The sequence below is a fragment of the Galeopterus variegatus genome, unplaced genomic scaffold (genome assembly GCF_000696425.1).
Source record: "Galeopterus variegatus unplaced genomic scaffold, G_variegatus-3.0.2 Scaffold7603, whole genome shotgun sequence".
Classification (NCBI taxonomy): Eukaryota; Metazoa; Chordata; class Mammalia; order Dermoptera; family Cynocephalidae; genus Galeopterus; species Galeopterus variegatus.
Window position 1 is genome coordinate 32,594 of NW_007733714.1, and position 18,740 is coordinate 51,333.

An 18,740-nucleotide genomic window follows, 5' to 3' on the forward strand; every position below is an offset into this window, starting at 1 on the left:
TTGCCGGTCCCGGTCCAGTACGGGCCCAAAACTGAGGGTTGCGATCCCGTTGCCGGTCCCGGTCCAGTCCGGGGGCAACACTGAGGGTTGCGATCTGTTGCCGGACATGGAAAAAGACAAAAGACAAAAAAAAAAAAAAAAAGAACATCAATCTAAATACAAATTTTAAAACATCTTATTTATAAAATTATAAAAAATTTTCCACCTTAACCTAAAGTACTCAAGTGATAACCTGCAAAAATTAAAAAAGCTCTTAGCAAGTTGGGAGCTATGCTGAATGAGTACAGGGCTATATAGAACCTCTCTTAACTCTAAAAACCTCTCTTAAACTGCTAAAAAACTCCACAAAAAATGTGTTGCTAAGCCCAAACTGCCTAGGTTAATTCCTAAGTGGGAAGTCCTCAAAAGCTTCAAATTCACCAGTTGAGGTATTTCTTGGTTTTAATTTTGTGTAATAATATAGGTTCAATTAGAATGTTAGTATGAAAAGTACAAACATTACTAATAGTAGAGTGGAAAAATTCTCATGAAAGTGAACTAAGTCTAAACATTTAATGTATCTACTTATGTACTCCTTCCCTAGTAGGTAGTGTATATGTATATATACATATATATATGTACATATATACATACATATATACACACACATACTACATATATATACAAATATAATACATATACATATATATGTATTTTGTTATTCCAGAATGTACAGTTCTTTGCTTATTTTATAAAGTTTAAATTTTATTAAAATACATGTACCAAAAAAAAAAAAAATCAAATGTGCAAAAGGATACAGTAAGTCTGTAGATATTGCTGCACTATCCTTCCAGAGATATTTTACCTGAATACAAAATTAACATTATTTAGGATATCCTAAAGATAACATGTAAGGAAGTCACTAGGCTTTTTTGGTAACTATTTTTGAATCACCATGCCAATTTTCAGTCAAAGATTGGGTTGGACAGGTTATTGTATTTTTTTTTGTTATGCAAAAAAAGTATCACGAGTAGTCTCCATAGATAAAATTTACATATCATGGTCCTTAAACTTTAATTCTAATGTTTTACCACTGTTAATGGTGGCATTAATGGCTCAAAATATTTTTTCTCTGATTCTTCTATTTCCCCATAACATAAAGCTTTTTAGCTCTAATACTTTCCACATAAATTTTTCCTCATATCTTTGTTTTTTATCTAATTCCAGTAGTTACTTTAGTCAGATGCCAGAAGAAAATATGTCTACTGACACTTCAGGAATTTTTTGAAGTCCTCTGCCTGATACCTCTTCTGTGACCAAAGGGTATAGTGCTAAAGTATCTGAAATGTACACAAGCAAAAGTAACTGTACCTAGACATCAGTTAGATAATGAAGAACATTACTTATCCTCTGCCTGATACCTCTTCTGTGACCAAAGGGTATAGTGCTAAAGTATCTGAAATGTACACTATAGTTAGAACAAGCAAAAGTAACTGTACCTAGACATCAGTTAGATAATGAAGAACATTACTTACGTTTTCTAAGGTAATAATTGAGAAAAAGAAAGAAAATCAGAAAAATTATTTGCATTAAATGAATATTTTCATTTTCAAAATTTGGATCTCCTTATTTTACACAACTGGCTCATGTAAAATTATTTGATGTAATAAAATGAGGTTTAAACACAATTTTCTAGAAACAAATATATTGTGTACAGTAAGATATATTGGGTTTCACATATAAAAGAGAATCTGAGAATTGCAATTTACAAAAATAAATAAGATAAGCAGTTTAAAAAATCTGTTACTCATGAAAGATAAATCTAAATTCACCAAAATGTTGGATTAAATTAACCATGCCAAGAGCAATTAATGTAACAATAGCTCCAATAAGGCCTCATTAAATAATCAATTAGAATCATTTAAAAGGAACAAGATATTCAGCAAAAAGTACGGCCAACAGCATTAGTTTCATTTTTAAAAGACCATTCATTCTTCAGCTAGTGCTGAAGGCATAAGATATTGGCCCCTGAAAATAGCAGTCCGAAGGATACATAGTTTCTAGTACTTTGATTTTGTGATTATTTTGAACATTATTGTTCAAGAAATTCTGATTTTTCCTTTAGAGATGATTTTGTTAAATTTGCTCCAAGACTTCGCAGAGAAAAACATTTTACAATATCCCAAGTTCTTAATTCTTTTCCTATGGGCACTTTTCTCCTTTTCAGTAATGATTATCAGCCAGAAAATAAGATTAATATTTGTTTTACTCTTAAATTTTTAGGTGTACACTTACTTCATGGATTGCTATGTGACACTGGGCAAGTTACTTAATTTCTCTGTGTCTCAATATTATCACCTGTAAAAAAGTTGGTCTGCAGGTGATCTGTAATAGTGATCCTCAACCTCTTCCCCATCCCTACATACATGATGGTTACTGTATAATAAACTACCATCAACAGCAGTGGCTCCCCCAGCTACTCAGTGAGGCTGCTTGTTGCCTGCTGTCTCTTCCTTTGGAGGAATCATTGATCTGAGATTACTTCCAGCATTAAAAAAGCCTGAGTCTATAGTGATCATAAGAGAAAAATAACCATCTGAAACTGTGTAACCTTGACATGCATTTTTTTCTTTTCTTTTCCTTCATCTAACCTCTACTGAGCACTGTGCAGTACTCTAGTATTACATTGTTCCTGAATAAAAACATCTTTCTGAGAGGTACTAAGGAAAACACACACACACACACACACACATAAAGAAAAAAAAAAGACATACTTTTAAAGAAAAAAACCCCACATACTTTAAAGAAAGGGTGAAGGTTATGCTACCATGGCTTTCAATACATTCCCTTAATTACTACTCTTTCATTGTCATTTGATGAAATTAATAGGAAAATTGCTGTACGACAAAGAGTAACATCTGACAGGCATTGCGCCAAGCTTCATCTCAAGTTTTCAAAGAAGCTAAGAGGTCAAAGCTTCAGTTTACACATGGTTTGTCTATTCCCAGATTCTAGGCAATTGTTGGGCTTATTGATTGCCTGCAAAAACATGTTAAGGTAAGATAGCCAACTAAGAAAAAGGAGCAACTGCAAGGATAGAATGTGTTGGCATCTCTTTTATCATATTTACAGATTTAGCTATTGCATTACCTGTATTGGCTGAATAATTTATGTCTACTATATCAACTATTTAATTTTGGACAAATTTTTAAGTTTCATCAATAAAATTAGACCAGAATTTTTAATTTTTATCATAGAGTATAAATCTCTCTTCCCTAAACTTTAAACAGTTTACCCTTTTCAGGAAACATAATTGCATAATTCAAACTCCTTCACTACTGTGACCTAGTTCCCCTTCTTGATGTTATAAACAGCTCATGTAACTATGGCAACCATCCAGGGAAAATTGAATGTTTTTCTGGTCAGCAATATGCAAAGTATACCATATGTGTTATTTTCTTCTCTCTAGTATAACCAAGGGGATAATATGTTTGCTTTTTTTCTTAGTTATGTGAATATATTTTATTATACTGAATTTCCTCTTGTCTACTGTCTGTCATTCACAGTCGCTTCATTAAAATGTTTTAGGATCATTTTTTGCTGTTAGTATCATCCTCAATGCTGAACAGAACTTTCACCCAAAGTAGTAGGATTGATTTTATACACCGATTTTAAATCTGTGCTGTCTATCACATAAACTACATGTACAGGCTGGCATTGCTCAGATTTCTAGAATTCCATCTAGAGAGCCTGCTATTTTCTTAACTTTGTCATTTAGTCCTAGTGTTTTCTTAAAGCAAAAAACTACCAAAATGTTATTACATCTTCATAAGCAGGTATACTTACATACTGAGAAGAGTTATCTCCAGTTTGCAGTGATTTTTACATATCTCCTTTTTATCTCTATTTTTATTTTTTTCTACAACTAGTGTGTACTACTGATGTAATAAAGCAGTAAAAATGCTTTAAAACTGAGCTCAGTGGAGATGCAGTCTATTAATCAGTATTTTTTAAAGTTGCCTTTTGAACTAATAAATTCATGTAAAGTTTTGGGTTTTTTCAGTGTAATTTAAAATGCTTCATAGGACCTTCCATAACAATTTACACTCTAATACAAACTCCCGCATTGTTTATGATTTTTTAATTTGCATTATCTACCATTACATTTCTACAATGGGCTATCAATTGATGACCTTTTAATATGACAAATTCCACATATCTATAACAGTGATTTTCAACCGCTCAAGTATCTTCCTTAGAAACACATGCTAACTGCTTCACTGAATTAAATGGGGAATTAACTCCCTCTTACTGATTTAGAAAAGACCTCACTTACCAAATGAAATGTGTGTGACTTGTTTGGATCCTGTTAAACAAACCAAATATAAACAGATATAATGAGACAATGGAGAAACTTGAAAATTTGAATTGAGTGGATATTAAATGATAGTAAGAAAATTTGGGGGGTAAGATAATGGTATCACGTATATTTCTAAAAATTTGTTATCTCTTATCTGTTCTTATTTAAAGTATTTACAGATAAAATTATAATAAAACAAGAGTAAGGGAGTTTGTAGGATTATAGAATAAGTAATCTTAGCCATGTTGATTAATGTTAAAGCTGAGTGAATGGTATATAAGATTTATTGTACTATTACCACTACTTTTACGTTTGTTTGAAAGTTTCTAAAATAAAAAGTTTAAAAAAAGTAGAAAAAAAGGATTTCAAATTTAATTGGCCTGACTCAAGTAGAAGCTAAATTCTCTGAGGAGGTATCTTTAGGAATCTTTCGAACTACTTGTTAGTTTGTTTTCAATCAGTTTGAAGTTCTTGCTCTCCTCTCACAGAATAAATAAGAGATACAAGAGACAGGTTTGGGGACATAAACATTTCCTGCCAGGGACCTCTTCAAGTAACAGATACTTGTTAGTTTGTTTTCAATCAGTTTGAAGTTCTTGCTCTCCTCTCACAGAATAAATAAGGGATACAAGAGACAGGTTTGGGGACATAAACATTTCCTGCCAGGGACCTCTTCAAGTAAGATTTAGGGCCGAGCCCGCGGCGCACTCGGGAGAGTGCGGTGCTGGGAGCGCAGCAGCGCTCCCGCCGCGGGTTCGGATCCTATATGGGGATGGCTGGTCACCGCTCACTGCCTGAGCCGGCCTCAAAAAAAAAAAAAAAAAAAAAAAAAATTTAGAAATTAAAGGTAATCCCGGATACTAATTTGGGGGCATCAGTTATTTATCTTTTTTTTTAGGGTTGCTTTAAGGTAGAAAATACACTGAAGCAAATAAGATGCCTTTTTGCTTCATCCACAGGATTAAATATCACTAATTAATTTCTATGTTGCATAGAACTGGGGACTTTTAAATTTTGCTTTTAGGAGAGTCAGAAAATGCAATTTGAAGAGTCCCAAATTTCCAGTTAAGTGACTTCTGAGAAAGACAGTGATAAATAACCAAGGATGAAAGCTGGGTTTAGGGAAAATGTTGATTTTTTTTTCCAGGTAAGTACTCTTCCTACACAGGCTGCTTGCACCAGGTATGACAGGAATAAGCCATATTTATAAATAAATATAGCAAGACAAACACATGTCTGAAATAATTGGTACACACATATGAGTACATTATCATATTAGAATGCTTTACAGGTTTAGACCACTGTCAGCTAAAATACCATTATTTGAATTTTTTGCTTCCGTGGCTTGTTCAAAAGAATTATAAAAGGTGAAAACAATGCCATAAAAGGTCTCCTATCCCATCCTCATCCTTCCTTCCTCTCATATCGCTCTAGGTTTCTGGAAGGAGTACTGTAGGTATTCTGTATCATTGCCTATTCTCACTTCTAGTTTCTAACTACAGGTCATATCTGCCTGCAGATCACTTATCAGGCTGAATAAAATTCATAGGTGCATTTGGTGTCTAACATGAATCAATAAATAACAAGGCATCTTGAATTATTTTGTGCCTTTGATAAAGGACAGCTGATTCAAATTTGGGAGGAAACAAAAATTGTAAGGGTCAGGTAAAAACCAATAAAATTCAATTCTTAACAGTGACTGGTTTTTGACAAGACCTGGCCGCTGAATCTTAAAGATCTAAAGACTGTTGTCTTAAAATAAAATCCCCAAATGATTCTCAGAAGTACAATACACTTGTACTGCTTGAGTGCCTCAGTAATCGAGTGGTCTAAACTTCAACGTGTCACCGGATAACATAAGACAATCTCCCAGTCCTCTGCAGTACTGTTGTTGTTCCCAAGACATCGAATTCCCTGGAGCGCTTTACTTGGATCTAGATTTCTCTTTTCATGTCGATGGCTGCTTACTATTAACCGCTGTTTCAAAAGTGTTCTAAATGGGTCACCAAAGGTGTACTACCGCTGCCAACTGGATATAAGAAAACCCAAATTTATCACCTACTCACATTTTCTTTTTAACTCAAAGGTACTACTCACAATAGGGTTTGTTTACACAGGCATTCCATTAAAATTATCTGTGTATTCGTTCTATTTACACCCGTTTCTTTCAAAAACACACGTTATTATACATACTTAAAGTCCATCTGTAATTATAATCAGCTCTCTGCCGGGCATTTCATTTACACTGCACTGAAATTAAACCCTGATAGTCGATTAATTACACAGATAAGGCCAAGGCCGTGGGCCTGACTATTTTTTACTCCCCTCTCCGTGACTGCTGACGAGTTTTCACTGCCATCTCCGGTTGTTCGTCCCTAAGTAAAACTGAGTAAAAAGACATGTAAAGGTGGTAAGTGTGCCCCCTCACTCCCCGAGGAAGCCCTCGCCGACATTTAATGCTTAAACGTTCTGACCTTCGAAAGCGGTTTCTTTTTTTTAAGGGGTTGTCTGGGACAAACACACTTGCGGGGTCAAGGCGGCCTTGCATCCCCTTCCCCTAAACAAAACAGGAGATTCCGAAGGAGGGGAAGTGGGGACAAAACCTGCAAGCTACCCCGGCGCCGAGAGCCCTCCGGCGTCCGAGGAAGGACGGAAACACTAAGGACAGGAGCGAGATTTAAAAGCCGAACCGACTAAAAGATAAAGAAAACGCTGAAGGGAGCACCGCCTACTTCCCCGGTCAGCCCCCCGGTGCTCGGTGAGCCCGAAGGCCGCAGCGGGAGGAGGGACACAGACCGAGGGAGCGCAGAGGCGACGGCCCTGCGAGCTGCGACAGCCGGGCGGGAACACAGCCGCCGCGCATGCCGGGAGCCGGCCCCGCTGCACGCTGGGTCGCGTAGTTCCCGCAGGCCTCACTCCAGGACATTGCGAAAAGTGGCCGCCTGCTGCTTCTTTTAAGCCTCGCGAGGGGCCGCGCTGTATCCACCAAATGGGGAAAACGTCGCTAACAGCGGGCCGAAGAAGCTGGGCCGAGGTTCCCCCTGCCTGTGGGAAGGACGGAAGGGAGAGACCGCCAACCTTTCCTCTCAGGTCCCGTTCACGCGTTGGGAGAAGGGGCGGGCTTGTCAGTGCTTTCTCTTTAAGAGGAGGCGGGGCGCAGCCTGCCGTTTGGCCGCCCTCCGCGCCCTCCCCGCCAGCCAAGAGTTGACAGGCCAATCGCACGGGTGGCCCAGGGAAGGCGGGAGAATGCGAACCCTTCGGTAGGGCGGTAGGGGCGGGCCCCTGGCCTTATTAGGAGTGAGTCCTGCGCAGGCGCAGAGGGGCCGCAGGCGGAGGGGCGGGGGCGATCCAGTGAGAGACTCTCCGACAGGAACGGAGGGTGATTGGGAGAAAAGAGGCAGCTAGGGGCTTGTCATGGGGATCCGAGCTACGAGACGGCATTGGTAGCATCTGGGGACTCTGTGGGGGACAGGAAGTGTCAACGCCCGGGACCCCGGCGCCAGCTCCGCTGAGGGGATCCCCGCTGCTCTAGTCCTGTGGAGGGAGGAGAAAAAGGAGGGAGCCCTGATCTCGCCCCGCCCCTGGGCTTGTTACCGCGGGGGCGGGGAGTGAGGGCTTCTTTTGGGGGGAGTGGAGATCGGGGGACTCGGCTGTGCCCTCTTGAGCGGCTGCTCGTGTCCCCGCGGCACCGGGCTGCTGAGCGGAGGGGCCGCGGCGGCCTTGGCTGTTACATGTGTGGCTGCTGGATGCGGAGGCGGCGGCGGCGGCGGCGGCGAGGAGCAGCAGCGGCGGCAGGATGTTAGGGCAGCAGCAGCAACTGTACTCGTCGGCCACGCTCCTGACTGGAGAGCGGAGCCGGCTCCTCACCTGCTACGTGCAGGACTACCTCGAGTGCGTGGAGTCGCTGCCCCACGACATGCAGAGGAACGTGTCTGTGCTGCGAGAGCTGGACAACAAATATCAAGGTAGGGGCCGCGGGGCTGCCTGCGCGTGTCCTCACCCCGCCCGGATCCTCCGGCCTCGGGACGCGGTCTCTCGGAGCCTGCCCGGGGAAGTGCCACTTTCCCTTTCTCCTGTGACAGTCTCCCCGAGTGCACAGAGGGGCTCTGGTGTGTGGGACGCGGAAGAGGGACCGGAGACCAGGTTCGCGGCCCTTCTTTCCCCCGCTGAGGTCGGCGGGGACTTCTGTGGGGTCTCGGGGGTGGGGGTGGGGTCGTTCGTCAGCCCCCGCTGCAAACCAGAGGCTGCAGCTGCTGTGGAGGGGAATCAGCCATTTTAAGCAGCAAGCATTTGTTCGGGCGCTTGCCTTGCTCGTGCGGCAGATCCTCCTGCCCCTGCGAGGGAGCGTGCAGCCAGGCGGGGGGCCTGCAGGGAGTGAGTGGCCGGCCGCGGCCCGGCTCCCGCTAGTCTGCGGGGCCTGGCTCTCCCCAGTGGCCCCCCTCGGCCCCCACCCACTGAGAGCAGATCCATTGGAACGTGCCGGGGGGAGGGGGCGAGAGAGGGCCGCGAAGGCTGATCCCGGAGGTCCCTCCCTCTGCGCTCCTGCTCCCGTCTCGGGTAAAGAGCGGTCGGTTTCCCTCTCCTGCCCCGGGGAAAGTTCCGGGCCGCCCCAGCCACAGCCTCTTCCTAGTTCTTTCAGCCAAATGGTTAAAAGAGGAGGGGTCCCCCGCCGGGGAAAGGAGGAGAGGGGGGTGTGTGTGGCCGGGAGGATTCCCCCCCCCCGTCCTGGGGGCGGGGCCGCGGGCATGACGTAGGGTCTGGGGGGGGCGCGGACACGCGCGCTCCCGCCGCCCTCGAAAATGGCTGGTGGCTGAAGGGGCTTAGGCTGAGCTGGCTGCTGGGAAGGGAGTCGAGGCGATGCTGGGCGTTAGTTCGGCTCTCGCAGAGTCAGTGTTGGGGTTTGCGACATGTTTGTTGTGATGTTTCGACTCTTTTTTCCAACCAATGAATCAAGACGGGGACACAGTTGCTGGGACCGTCGCTGACCCTGGCCCGCGTAGGTTCCGGGACATGTGTCACTTCCGGGCCCCAGGAGGAAGTGGGTTGGTTGACTGGGCAACCGCCTGGCGTCCCTTCACCCCTGAGTCCCTCCCGCCAAGTTTAAGTGATGAGGCGAATACCACCCTTTGTGGTCAGACCCAAGAAGCTAGGACAGAGAATCAAAGTTTCTTACAGAGTGTCGCTTATCATCCGCTATTGGCGAACTTTTCGCTTGCTATTTGGAGGGGTGAAGTTTAAACGAGGAGATGTTTTACGTTTAACAACCCTGAATCAAGGAACAGACCTTGGACATAATGTGAAAACAGCCGTACGGACTTTAAAGATAACTTCTTGGACTCATTTTCTGTTTTTCTAGACACGTCACTAATCTTATGATTTAGTCTCCAAGGAATCCACTTCCGGGGTGACATTTGCTGGCCTGTAGCATGTTAGAACATTTAAGTGTCTTTATGTTTTTGAATTTATAAAATTATTTCTGTTTTCTGAATCCATATGATTGATAGGACTAATCTCTGTTGGGGGAAGAGAATTAATACTGATTGCTTACTGTATGCCAGTCACTGTGCCAGGTCCACACATTATATGAAATAAAAACTCATTCTCTATAAATTAAAATTTGCAAAGAGTTTAGGTAACTTGTCCAGTTAATTAGATGGAGAATATTTCACTCCAAAGCCTGCTACTTCAGGTACATATCCTTGTTTTAAAACTATTTAAAGCTTTTTTAAAAGTAAGAGCTGTCCAGTAGTATTTTCTGCAGACATGGAGCACATATGTGAATGGTAACCTGAAAATGATATATATGTGCATAACAATTGTATATTGAACATGCTTAGTTTTTCAAATAATAACTGAAATTTGTAAAGCTTGCTGGTTTTTACATGTCTTTAAAAGCACATATTTGCTTTCACAAAAGTCAAGTAAGCTCTTCCAGGTTGAGGTACACTATAATTTGTTGACAGGGAAATCTGCTATCTGATCGTCTCCAATTGTGATAAGTAGCTCTGGTAACATGAGTAATATAATAGGCCTTACAATAGTAAGAGATTATAAAAATCCTCAATTCCATTAAGATTGTGATGAATTTTGAGATGAGTATAGAAATAGCGATCTAGTTTTTATTCTATGTACATGGTTACTAAGCTCAGCTTTCACAGTTTTTTACGTTTATTAGCTTTTTCTTTTCTTTTTTTTTTTTTTGTTGGCGGCTGGCTTGTATGGGGAACCAAACACTTGACTGTGGTGTTACAAGGCTGTTTATTTATTAGCTTTATATACTTTTGTGTTCTTGGTTAAAATTTTATATGTTTTTTATTTCTTTGCTAGTTCTTAAGTGTTTTCTGCTTTTGGATCTAATACTTATAGCAATATTTAGTGAGATAAATTATATAGGCAATGAAAAATTTCTCTCCCACCAATTTGAGACATTTTCAGAAATGTCTGAAAAACTTATAAAATAGAGAAATAAGAAAACAATTTCAGAATTGAATGAAGTATTTATTATGGGACATGCTTATTAAAGAACCTTTATTTTTGTTCCAGTATTCTCATTCATAATTTCTTAGGTAAATAACAGCCTTTGAACTAAAATTTAATACTTAATATCAAGTGCCTTTCATATGGCTTATAGAAAGTTCTTAAACCTTGGGGTTAGACATAGATCTGGCAGAGTTCAAAGTCTGAGGTTTTCACCTCTTGTTCTCCACATGTAGAAGTGGTAGCTTCTTCATGGGGTTGCTGTAGGATTAAATGAGAAAATCTGTACTACACAGAAGGGGCTGAGTAAATGTTAATTTCCTTTCTTCATTCACTACATAATTGAGGTGTCTTAAAAATGAGAATTTTTATCTCATGTATAGTATCAACGTGATGGTATAATATTATAATGTAATTAACATCTAACTCTTGATTAGTAGATACAAAATATTTGAAATGAATTTTATCCTTTTTTTTTAATCTTCAGATTTTTTGTGTCTAAGGGGAAAATATCTAATTTCCTTATTTTTCCTGTAGGAAAATTAGATTCTTAAGAAATTCACTTAGATGCCTAGCTGAACAAGTGGGATAGATATGAACTTTGTTCAAAAATATGCTATGCAGGTCTGAGTACCCTCAACTGTGTGGTAGCACTTTGTCATGTATCCCAGGTTAAACATTTGTCCATCAAAATTGTTAGTATCTGCAATTTCCAGGGAAGAGCTAATTGATAAGAGTTGTGTTGAATATTGGCTTCGTGTTACCTTAATTGTATATAGCCCCAATGTGTATATTTAATTTGTCTAGCATTTCTGTTCTTATCTTCAAAGTAATAATATTGGAGTAAAACAGTAGTATGCCATGTAGTATGATAAGTTAGAGCTAGTTTTTGTTTCTCCACCTTTAGTAGGACGGAACTATTTCAGATAGCATTATATTTCATAAGGCTAAGAAACAGAAAAAGATTTGAAGAAAACTAATCTTAAGTAAATTTTTGTTGACATCTGCAACTATATTTTCAGATTTTTGCCCCATCTAGTGACTCAGCCATTTTTGTTTGATTTAAATAAGTGTCCCACATGTTATACAACTAAATCAGCAGTTCAAAAAGCTTAGAACCAACTGCTGAGTTGTCTACAAAGGCAGAGTGATCCAATGCTGACTTGACTGTAATTTTGTTAGTGGCTTGGTCAGTTGATGCTAGAACCAGAACCTACCCTGGAAATAATTTGATTTTTTGAATTTCCCATGTGATGCTAAAATAAAAGAGCCCCTGAAACTAAGATGATGAGAAGCTAAGAGTTGCTTATGTGTGCTTTGTTAAGAATGTCCAGGGGTATGATGTGAAAGTGAAGGTATGGTGTCTCTCCGGCGTTACGTAGCAAGTCATTGACTGAACTGCAAATCCTGTAAACATAGTTGAGCAGAATCTGTAACCTATCCCTGGAACCTCTTCAAGATTTACAGTTGGAGTCCAGCATGTAAATTTTATATACAGGGTTGTTTTCAGGTTCAAATGAAGTATGCAGTAGACTCTAAAGTGGCATACAGTGTACCTGTGCATGCAAAATACTTTTGGTAATTAATTGGCCACACATCTCTTATGTTTTTAATACAGATTAATGAGTATTAGAGTTTTGTGTTCTTTCTTTTCATTAGTTTATTTCTTTTTTTTTTTTTTTTTTTTTCTTTTTCGTGTCCGGCAACGGATCGCAACCCTCAGTGTCGCGCCCGTACCGGACCGGGACCGGCAACAGGATCGCAAACCTCGGTGTTGCGCCCGCACCTCGCTTAGCCAGTGAGTGGGAACCGGTCTGTATGTGGGATCTCTTATGTTTTTAATACAGATTAATGAGTATTAGAGTTTTGTGTTCTTTCTTTTCATCAGTTTATTTCTTTTTTTTTTTTTTTTTTTCTTTTTCGTGTCCGGCAACGGATCGCAACCCTCAGTGTCGCGCCCGTACCGGACCGGGACCGGCAACAGGATCGCAAACCTCGGTGTTGCGCCCGCACCTCGCTTAGCCAGTGAGTGGGAACCGGTCTGTATGTGGGATCCGAACCCTCGGCGGGAGCGCCACCGCTCCCAAGCGGCGCACTGTAGCAGTGTGCCACCGGGCTGGCCCTTCATTAGTTTATTTCTAAGTATACTTCCATTGGACAATGTGGTCTCTGTATGGAAAATAATGTTTTTAATGTATACATACTATAGAGGAATGTAGTTTCGTGGTTTAAGTTCTGATTTCATCAATTCTGTGAAAAATAACTACGTTGAGAATGTTATATGTGCTAACACATGATAACATTCTCACTTTTCTTCTATTTTAGAAACATTAAAGGAAATTGATGATGTCTATGAAAAATATAAGAAAGAAGATGATTCAAACCAGAAGAAACGCCTACAGCAGCACCTACAGAGAGCATTAATCAATAGTCAAGAATTGGGAGATGAAAAAATTCAGATTGTCACACAAATGCTTGAATTGGTGGAAAATCGGGCAAGACAAATGGAATTACATTCACAGTGTTTTCAAGATCCTACTGAAAGTGAACGAGCCTCAGATAAAGCAAAGATGGATTCCAGCCAACCAGAAAGATCTTCAAGAAGACCCCGCAGACAGCGAACCAGTGAAAGTCGTGATTTATGTCACATAACAAATGGAATTGAAGACTGTGATGATCAGCCACCTAAAGAAAAGAAATCCAAGTCAGCCAAGAAAAAGAAACGCTCGAAGGCCAAGCAGGAAAGGGAAGCTTCACCTGTTGAGTTTGCAATAGATCCCAATGAACCTACCTACTGTTTGTGTAACCAAGTGTCTTATGGGGAAATGATAGGATGTGACAATGAACAGTGTCCTATTGAATGGTTTCATTTTTCATGTGTTTCACTTACTTATAAACCAAAGGGGAAATGGTATTGCCCAAAGTGCAGGGGAGATAATGAGAAAACAATGGACAAAAGTACTGAAAAGACAAAAAAGGATAGAAGATCAAGGTAGTAAAGGCCATCCACATTTTAAAGGGTTACTTGTCTTTTATATAATTCGTTTACTTTCAGAAAATGTTTTAGGGTAAATGCATAAGACTATGCAATAATTTTTAATCATTAGTATTAATGGTGTATTAAAAGTTGTTGTACTTTGTCTGTGACCTTAATTTTCTGCACTGAATTACCAAATATTTTAAACCAGGTAGTCTTCAGATCACCTGATGAAAGGAACAGGGAGAGGATGATGTGAACATTATAAAACCTTCACAAACCATGCCTATTTCATTTTCACTTAAAACTGCGATGCTGTTTTTTGGGTAAATATAAAAGTTTTGCTAGCGTTTTAGTTTTATGTGCTTAAAAAATTTTAGATATGGTTGGATTTCTCTGTGAGTATCAAATTATCTTGGGTAATTTAAAAAATGAACACTACACCATTTAGAGCATCTTTTTCCCTGGCCCTATTTATATATACATTTGTTCATCTCTAGTCTTCCAGGAATTTAAGGAACTAGAGATAAGAATTCAGTAAGTTGGGATTCCATGTGGAATAATGTGCTCTTATTAGAGTATTTGCTGCTGTATTTTCCTTAGTAGCATTTTGATAGTCAGTAGCCCGTTTGTAAATGCCTTGCTGCTACTTCATAGATACATTTACTTTAATGCTTAATAATGAAGTTGTTTTGTGTTTTGTTTTGTTGTAATTGGGACAGGTAGGAATAGTTAGGATACCAAAAATGCTGCCATTGGCTTATATTGGCAAAATTTGGCTTATGTAATATTATGGTTCAAGGTTGAACAGTTTAAAAAATGCATCAATTAATACAATTTTCTATGTGACCCACTGCTCGGATGCTTAGCCACAGGCCTATCAGTGGGAAAAGAGCATATACTAGTCTTTAAATATTGCCTTTATGTCAAACAATTGTTTGAAATAGTTTTGCTAATGGCTATAGTTCATTTCTGTCCCAATCGGTGATTATACATTATTTTAAATAATAGTGTATTTACCTTCTTAACTTTCTGGTATTGGTGCTGTTTGATGTTTTCACATTCAATTAACTAATTTCATTATAACAATGCAATTAATAATATATTTGTAAATTGAATTTTCCAAGATTCTAATATTTTAAGGGCAAGCATCTTGATATATGTCCATACATTTGGAGAAATTTTTGGTTTGAGGGGGCAGCAGATTGACTCTTCCTTTAAATCTATGTGTAACATATTTTTTATTCCTCATTTCTTCCTAATTTGATGATCTTTATTCTTTTTGATTAACGTGAAAAATCCTGCCTGCTTGTTCGGGGGAAAAAATGTTTTTTTCTCTGCTAACTCTCCTGTGTGATTTATAGGCATGTCATTTCACCTTGCCTGGGTGTCAGATCATTTACTTGTAAAATGGGTTGGCTTAACTATATCTCCAAGTTTCTTTTGAACTCTATAATGAGGATTTTAATAGTGAAATAACTTTTTTATCTTTCATTAATTTTGTCCATTCTAAAGTTTAAAGGTGAGCTTAGAGATGGGTAAAGGCACAATATTTGATTAGCTTCTGTTTTAAGGGTATTTTGATTGATGGCTAGAGCCATTTGATTATATTATTCAGCGAGAAATATTAGGCAGCATGATTAATGTATTTTATTGTCACTTAGTTGAGTTGTAAAGAAATCCTTTTTTCTCTTGAGAATATAGCATTTTGTTTTACTGATTACAGCCTTGTTACCAGAATTGAGCTGTTTACCTGACAGCATTAAAAATGTCAGTATGTGCAAAGCCCCCAAAAGCCTTCAGATGTGACTTATATAGAAGTCACCATGTTTTCCTGCGTAAATTTGTCTCAGCATGTGGAAGAAAAAAATAAACTTCCTCATGGAAGTGCTATAATTTGGATTAATCTTGACAGGAAAACAAACTTGGAAAATCCTGGAAGATGTGCTCTCTTTAAGACCTGATATTTGAAACAGTTTTATTTTTATGAATTTTGTTTTGTATACCACATAGGAAATAGAAGTCTTAAATTTGCATAACATTATGATTGGGATTTCTTTTGTTAAGTGTTCTTGATCTCATATACTATCTCACATCATGGTTACCAAGTCATTGTATATACCAGTGGTTCCCAAACTTGTCTCACATTGTTATTACCGCAGGAGCTTCAAAAAAATACTGACACCTGTGCCCCATCTCTGGCAATTGTGACCTAATTCATTTGGAATTTGGCTTAAACATTAGAACTTTTTAAAGATCCCCATTCTAATGTACAGAAAACATTTGGAACCACTGCCACATTTTGAAAATTTCAACCTATTGAAAACGGCTGTTGGATTCTCTACATCCAGATTTGTGTAACTCTGAAGCATATATAAATGCTGATACATGAGAATGTGTCCCTTGCCTCCAACAGTTCCACCACCACCACTTGAATACTCAATACTTGAGTGCATTTTACATGCCACATACTGATACCGTTTTAAGCAGTTGCGGTATAAAAAGAAGGAAATGTCTCTGCTCATGGTCTATACATTCTGGTGGGAGAGTGAGGTATATATTATGTCAGGTAACTGTTGAAGTGCTAAAATGAAAGTAAAGCAGAGTAAAGAGAAGGAAAATGAATGGAAAGGGAGGTGAGTCTTTTAATTATGGTGATTACTTCTAAGGAAGTAATCTTAGAGCTGAGAACCAAAATAAGGAAGTAAGGCAGGCAAAGATTTGGGAGAGGAAGGAGTAAAATAAGCTTGTTAATTTGACTAAAGCAGAGCATTAGAGCAGTGTGGAAGGAGCTAGAAAATGTAAGCTCTTGGAAGCCATGGCAGGAAATTTGGGAAGCCATTGAAGGCTTTTGAGACATGGTCTGATTTATATTCTTTAAAGTTCCCTCTGGATACTGTGTGCAAAATTTATCATAGGGAGTCTAGGTGAAAATAGGGAGATTTAGGAGACTTGAGTTTTGCATCAAAAATGTTGGTGGCTTAGGCTAGGATGGTAGAGCAGAAGTGGTGTCTAGTAGTAGGATTCCATCCATGTTTTAAAGGTACAGCCAACAGGACCGTGGCCCAGAGATTGGAAGGCAAACAGGTGACAAGAGTGACTCTTAGGTTTTTGGCTTGAGGAAAAAATTAAGATTTCTGTTTTACACTTAGATTTGGGATGCCTAATAGATTTCTAGTGGAATCCAGCATGGAGCCCTGTATATAATTGAAGTTAGGGGAGGGGACCAGAGATAACCATTTGGGAAGTCAGTCTATAAATGGAGTTTGGAGTCATGTGACTGCAGTGCTTCTCAAATTTGAGTATGAATATGAGTCACCTCATTTTGTAAAAATGCTAATTCTGATTTAGCAGGTCTGCTGTGGGGCTTGAGATCCCGCATTTGTAACAAGCTCCTCATTGATGCTGATGCTGCTCGTTTAGGGACCCATATTTTGAGTAGATACCAAGTAGATCCAGGAGAGGGAGGGGTCTGCCCTGTGGTACTCCAACATTTAAAAGGGGGAGGAGCCAGCAAAGGATCCTTCTGAGAGCTCTCAGATAAACCAAAAACAAAGAGAAGAGAATTTTTTAAGAAGGGAGTCATCAACTATCCAAGCGCTGTTCAAATACATTGAGCACTGAGAATTTAATCATTGGGTTGGGAGTATTGTTGAGTTTAAGAAGCTGCAAGTTTGGGGGATGAAGACCTGGTTAGAGAAGATTTTGAGCAGAAGAGACAGCAACTATAGACAACTCAACCTTTGATGTAAAAGGGAACAGAAGTGGGTTGTAGCTGAGGGGAGGTGAGCTACAAGAGGATTTTAACTTTTTTAAAGAGACAGCATGATTATATGCTGATTGGAATATTCCGTTAGAAGGGGACAAATGAATGCTGGGCAGGGGAAGGGATTATTGCAGGAGTGACATCTGAATAGGTGGGCAAGGAAGAGTGGGATCTAGGACTCAGTAGGTCTTAGTCTCATGGGCACAAGGGTAATTCATTGTCCATGTCAACAGGGAAGGCAGTGTTTTTATTATTCAAATATTTATTGCACACCTATTTGCAAGGCATTGTTTTAGGTTCTGAGGATAAAGCAGTAATCAAAACAAGACAAAAATCTGTAATCTGGAGTTTAGAGTCTGGACTGAATGGGGGTAAATGCATATAGGTTGCTAACTTTGGTTTTGGGAAAATGAGGCCATACTCTTCCAATAGCTTCCACTTTCCCAGTGAAGAGCTGAGAGAGGGGAAGGGATGTTGGAAGTCTGTAGGAATTAGCAGTGTGTGTAAAGTAACTCTTAGAAGCACGGGGAAGTGAATGGGCCAGGAATGCCAGCCAGAACTGTGGGTAAGCTGGAGGTTTTGGTCATAACTTCAGATGAGCTGATAACTCATTCTGTTGCCTGGATACAGGTGTAAAAAAAGATAAAAATGAAATAACAAATTTTCAAAATCTCTAAGCCAGAAAAATTACATCTCCTCAGTCCTTCTAATATACCTAGTAGGTGGCTTCCTATGAGGGCTCTGTCCTCATTACCCCCCCTGAAATGGATGGGCACAAGTCTTCAAAGAACAGTTGGTATAAATAAGCTAGACAGCTCTTCTGCTCTTTCTGAATCAAGTACTTATAGTTTGATGTTCAAAATTTAAGTAAAGTATACGTTATTTTGGAATTGGTTTTACCATGATTGCCTAAAGTCTATACATAAGAGAAACCACAGCTCCTTTATTATTTCCTGTTTCAATATAAGAGAAGTGCTCTGAACCAGTATTCTAGAGATATGGACTTGCCTGTGATCTCAGACAAGTTAGTTGTACTCCTTGGACTGCAGTTTGTCCATCTGGAAAATGAGTGATTTAATATATGGTTCTTAAAATGTGATTCTTATTCATGTTCCTTAACATTAATCTGAGGGAAGAGTTCTCCTGGTCACAAACTTACTAACTGGGTAGTTTATAAAATA

General features: G+C 39.6%; 1 protein-coding gene across 2 annotated transcripts; it reads left to right on the forward strand.

Annotated features, from left to right (window-relative positions):
• Window positions 1-7,904: 7,904 nt before the first annotated feature.
• On the forward strand, window positions 7,905-13,956 carry ING2 (inhibitor of growth family, member 2). Of its 2 annotated transcripts, none has more exons than XM_008592118.1 (2): window positions 7,905-8,304; window positions 13,142-13,956. In XM_008592118.1, exons 1-2 carry the CDS (start codon window positions 8,136-8,138, stop codon window positions 13,810-13,812), a joined length of 840 nt encoding a protein of 279 aa, XP_008590340.1. In that variant the 5' UTR covers window positions 7,905-8,135; the 3' UTR covers window positions 13,813-13,956. The 2 variants fall into 2 exon arrangements, with proteins under 2 accessions (XP_008590340.1, XP_008590341.1); XM_008592119.1 differs by lacking the exon at window positions 7,905-8,304 and adding an exon at window positions 9,098-9,335.
• The last annotated feature ends 4,784 nt before the right edge of the window (window positions 13,957-18,740 follow it).

Coding starts and splice junctions, on each gene's coding strand:
- ING2 (XM_008592118.1), top strand. CDS start 8,136: ATGTTAGGGCAGCAGCAGCAACTGTACTCGTCGGCCACGCTCCTGACT. Junction 8,305..13,141: donor GCTGGACAACAAATATCAAG/GTAGGGGCCGCG, acceptor CTTCTATTTTAG/AAACATTAAAGGAAATTGAT.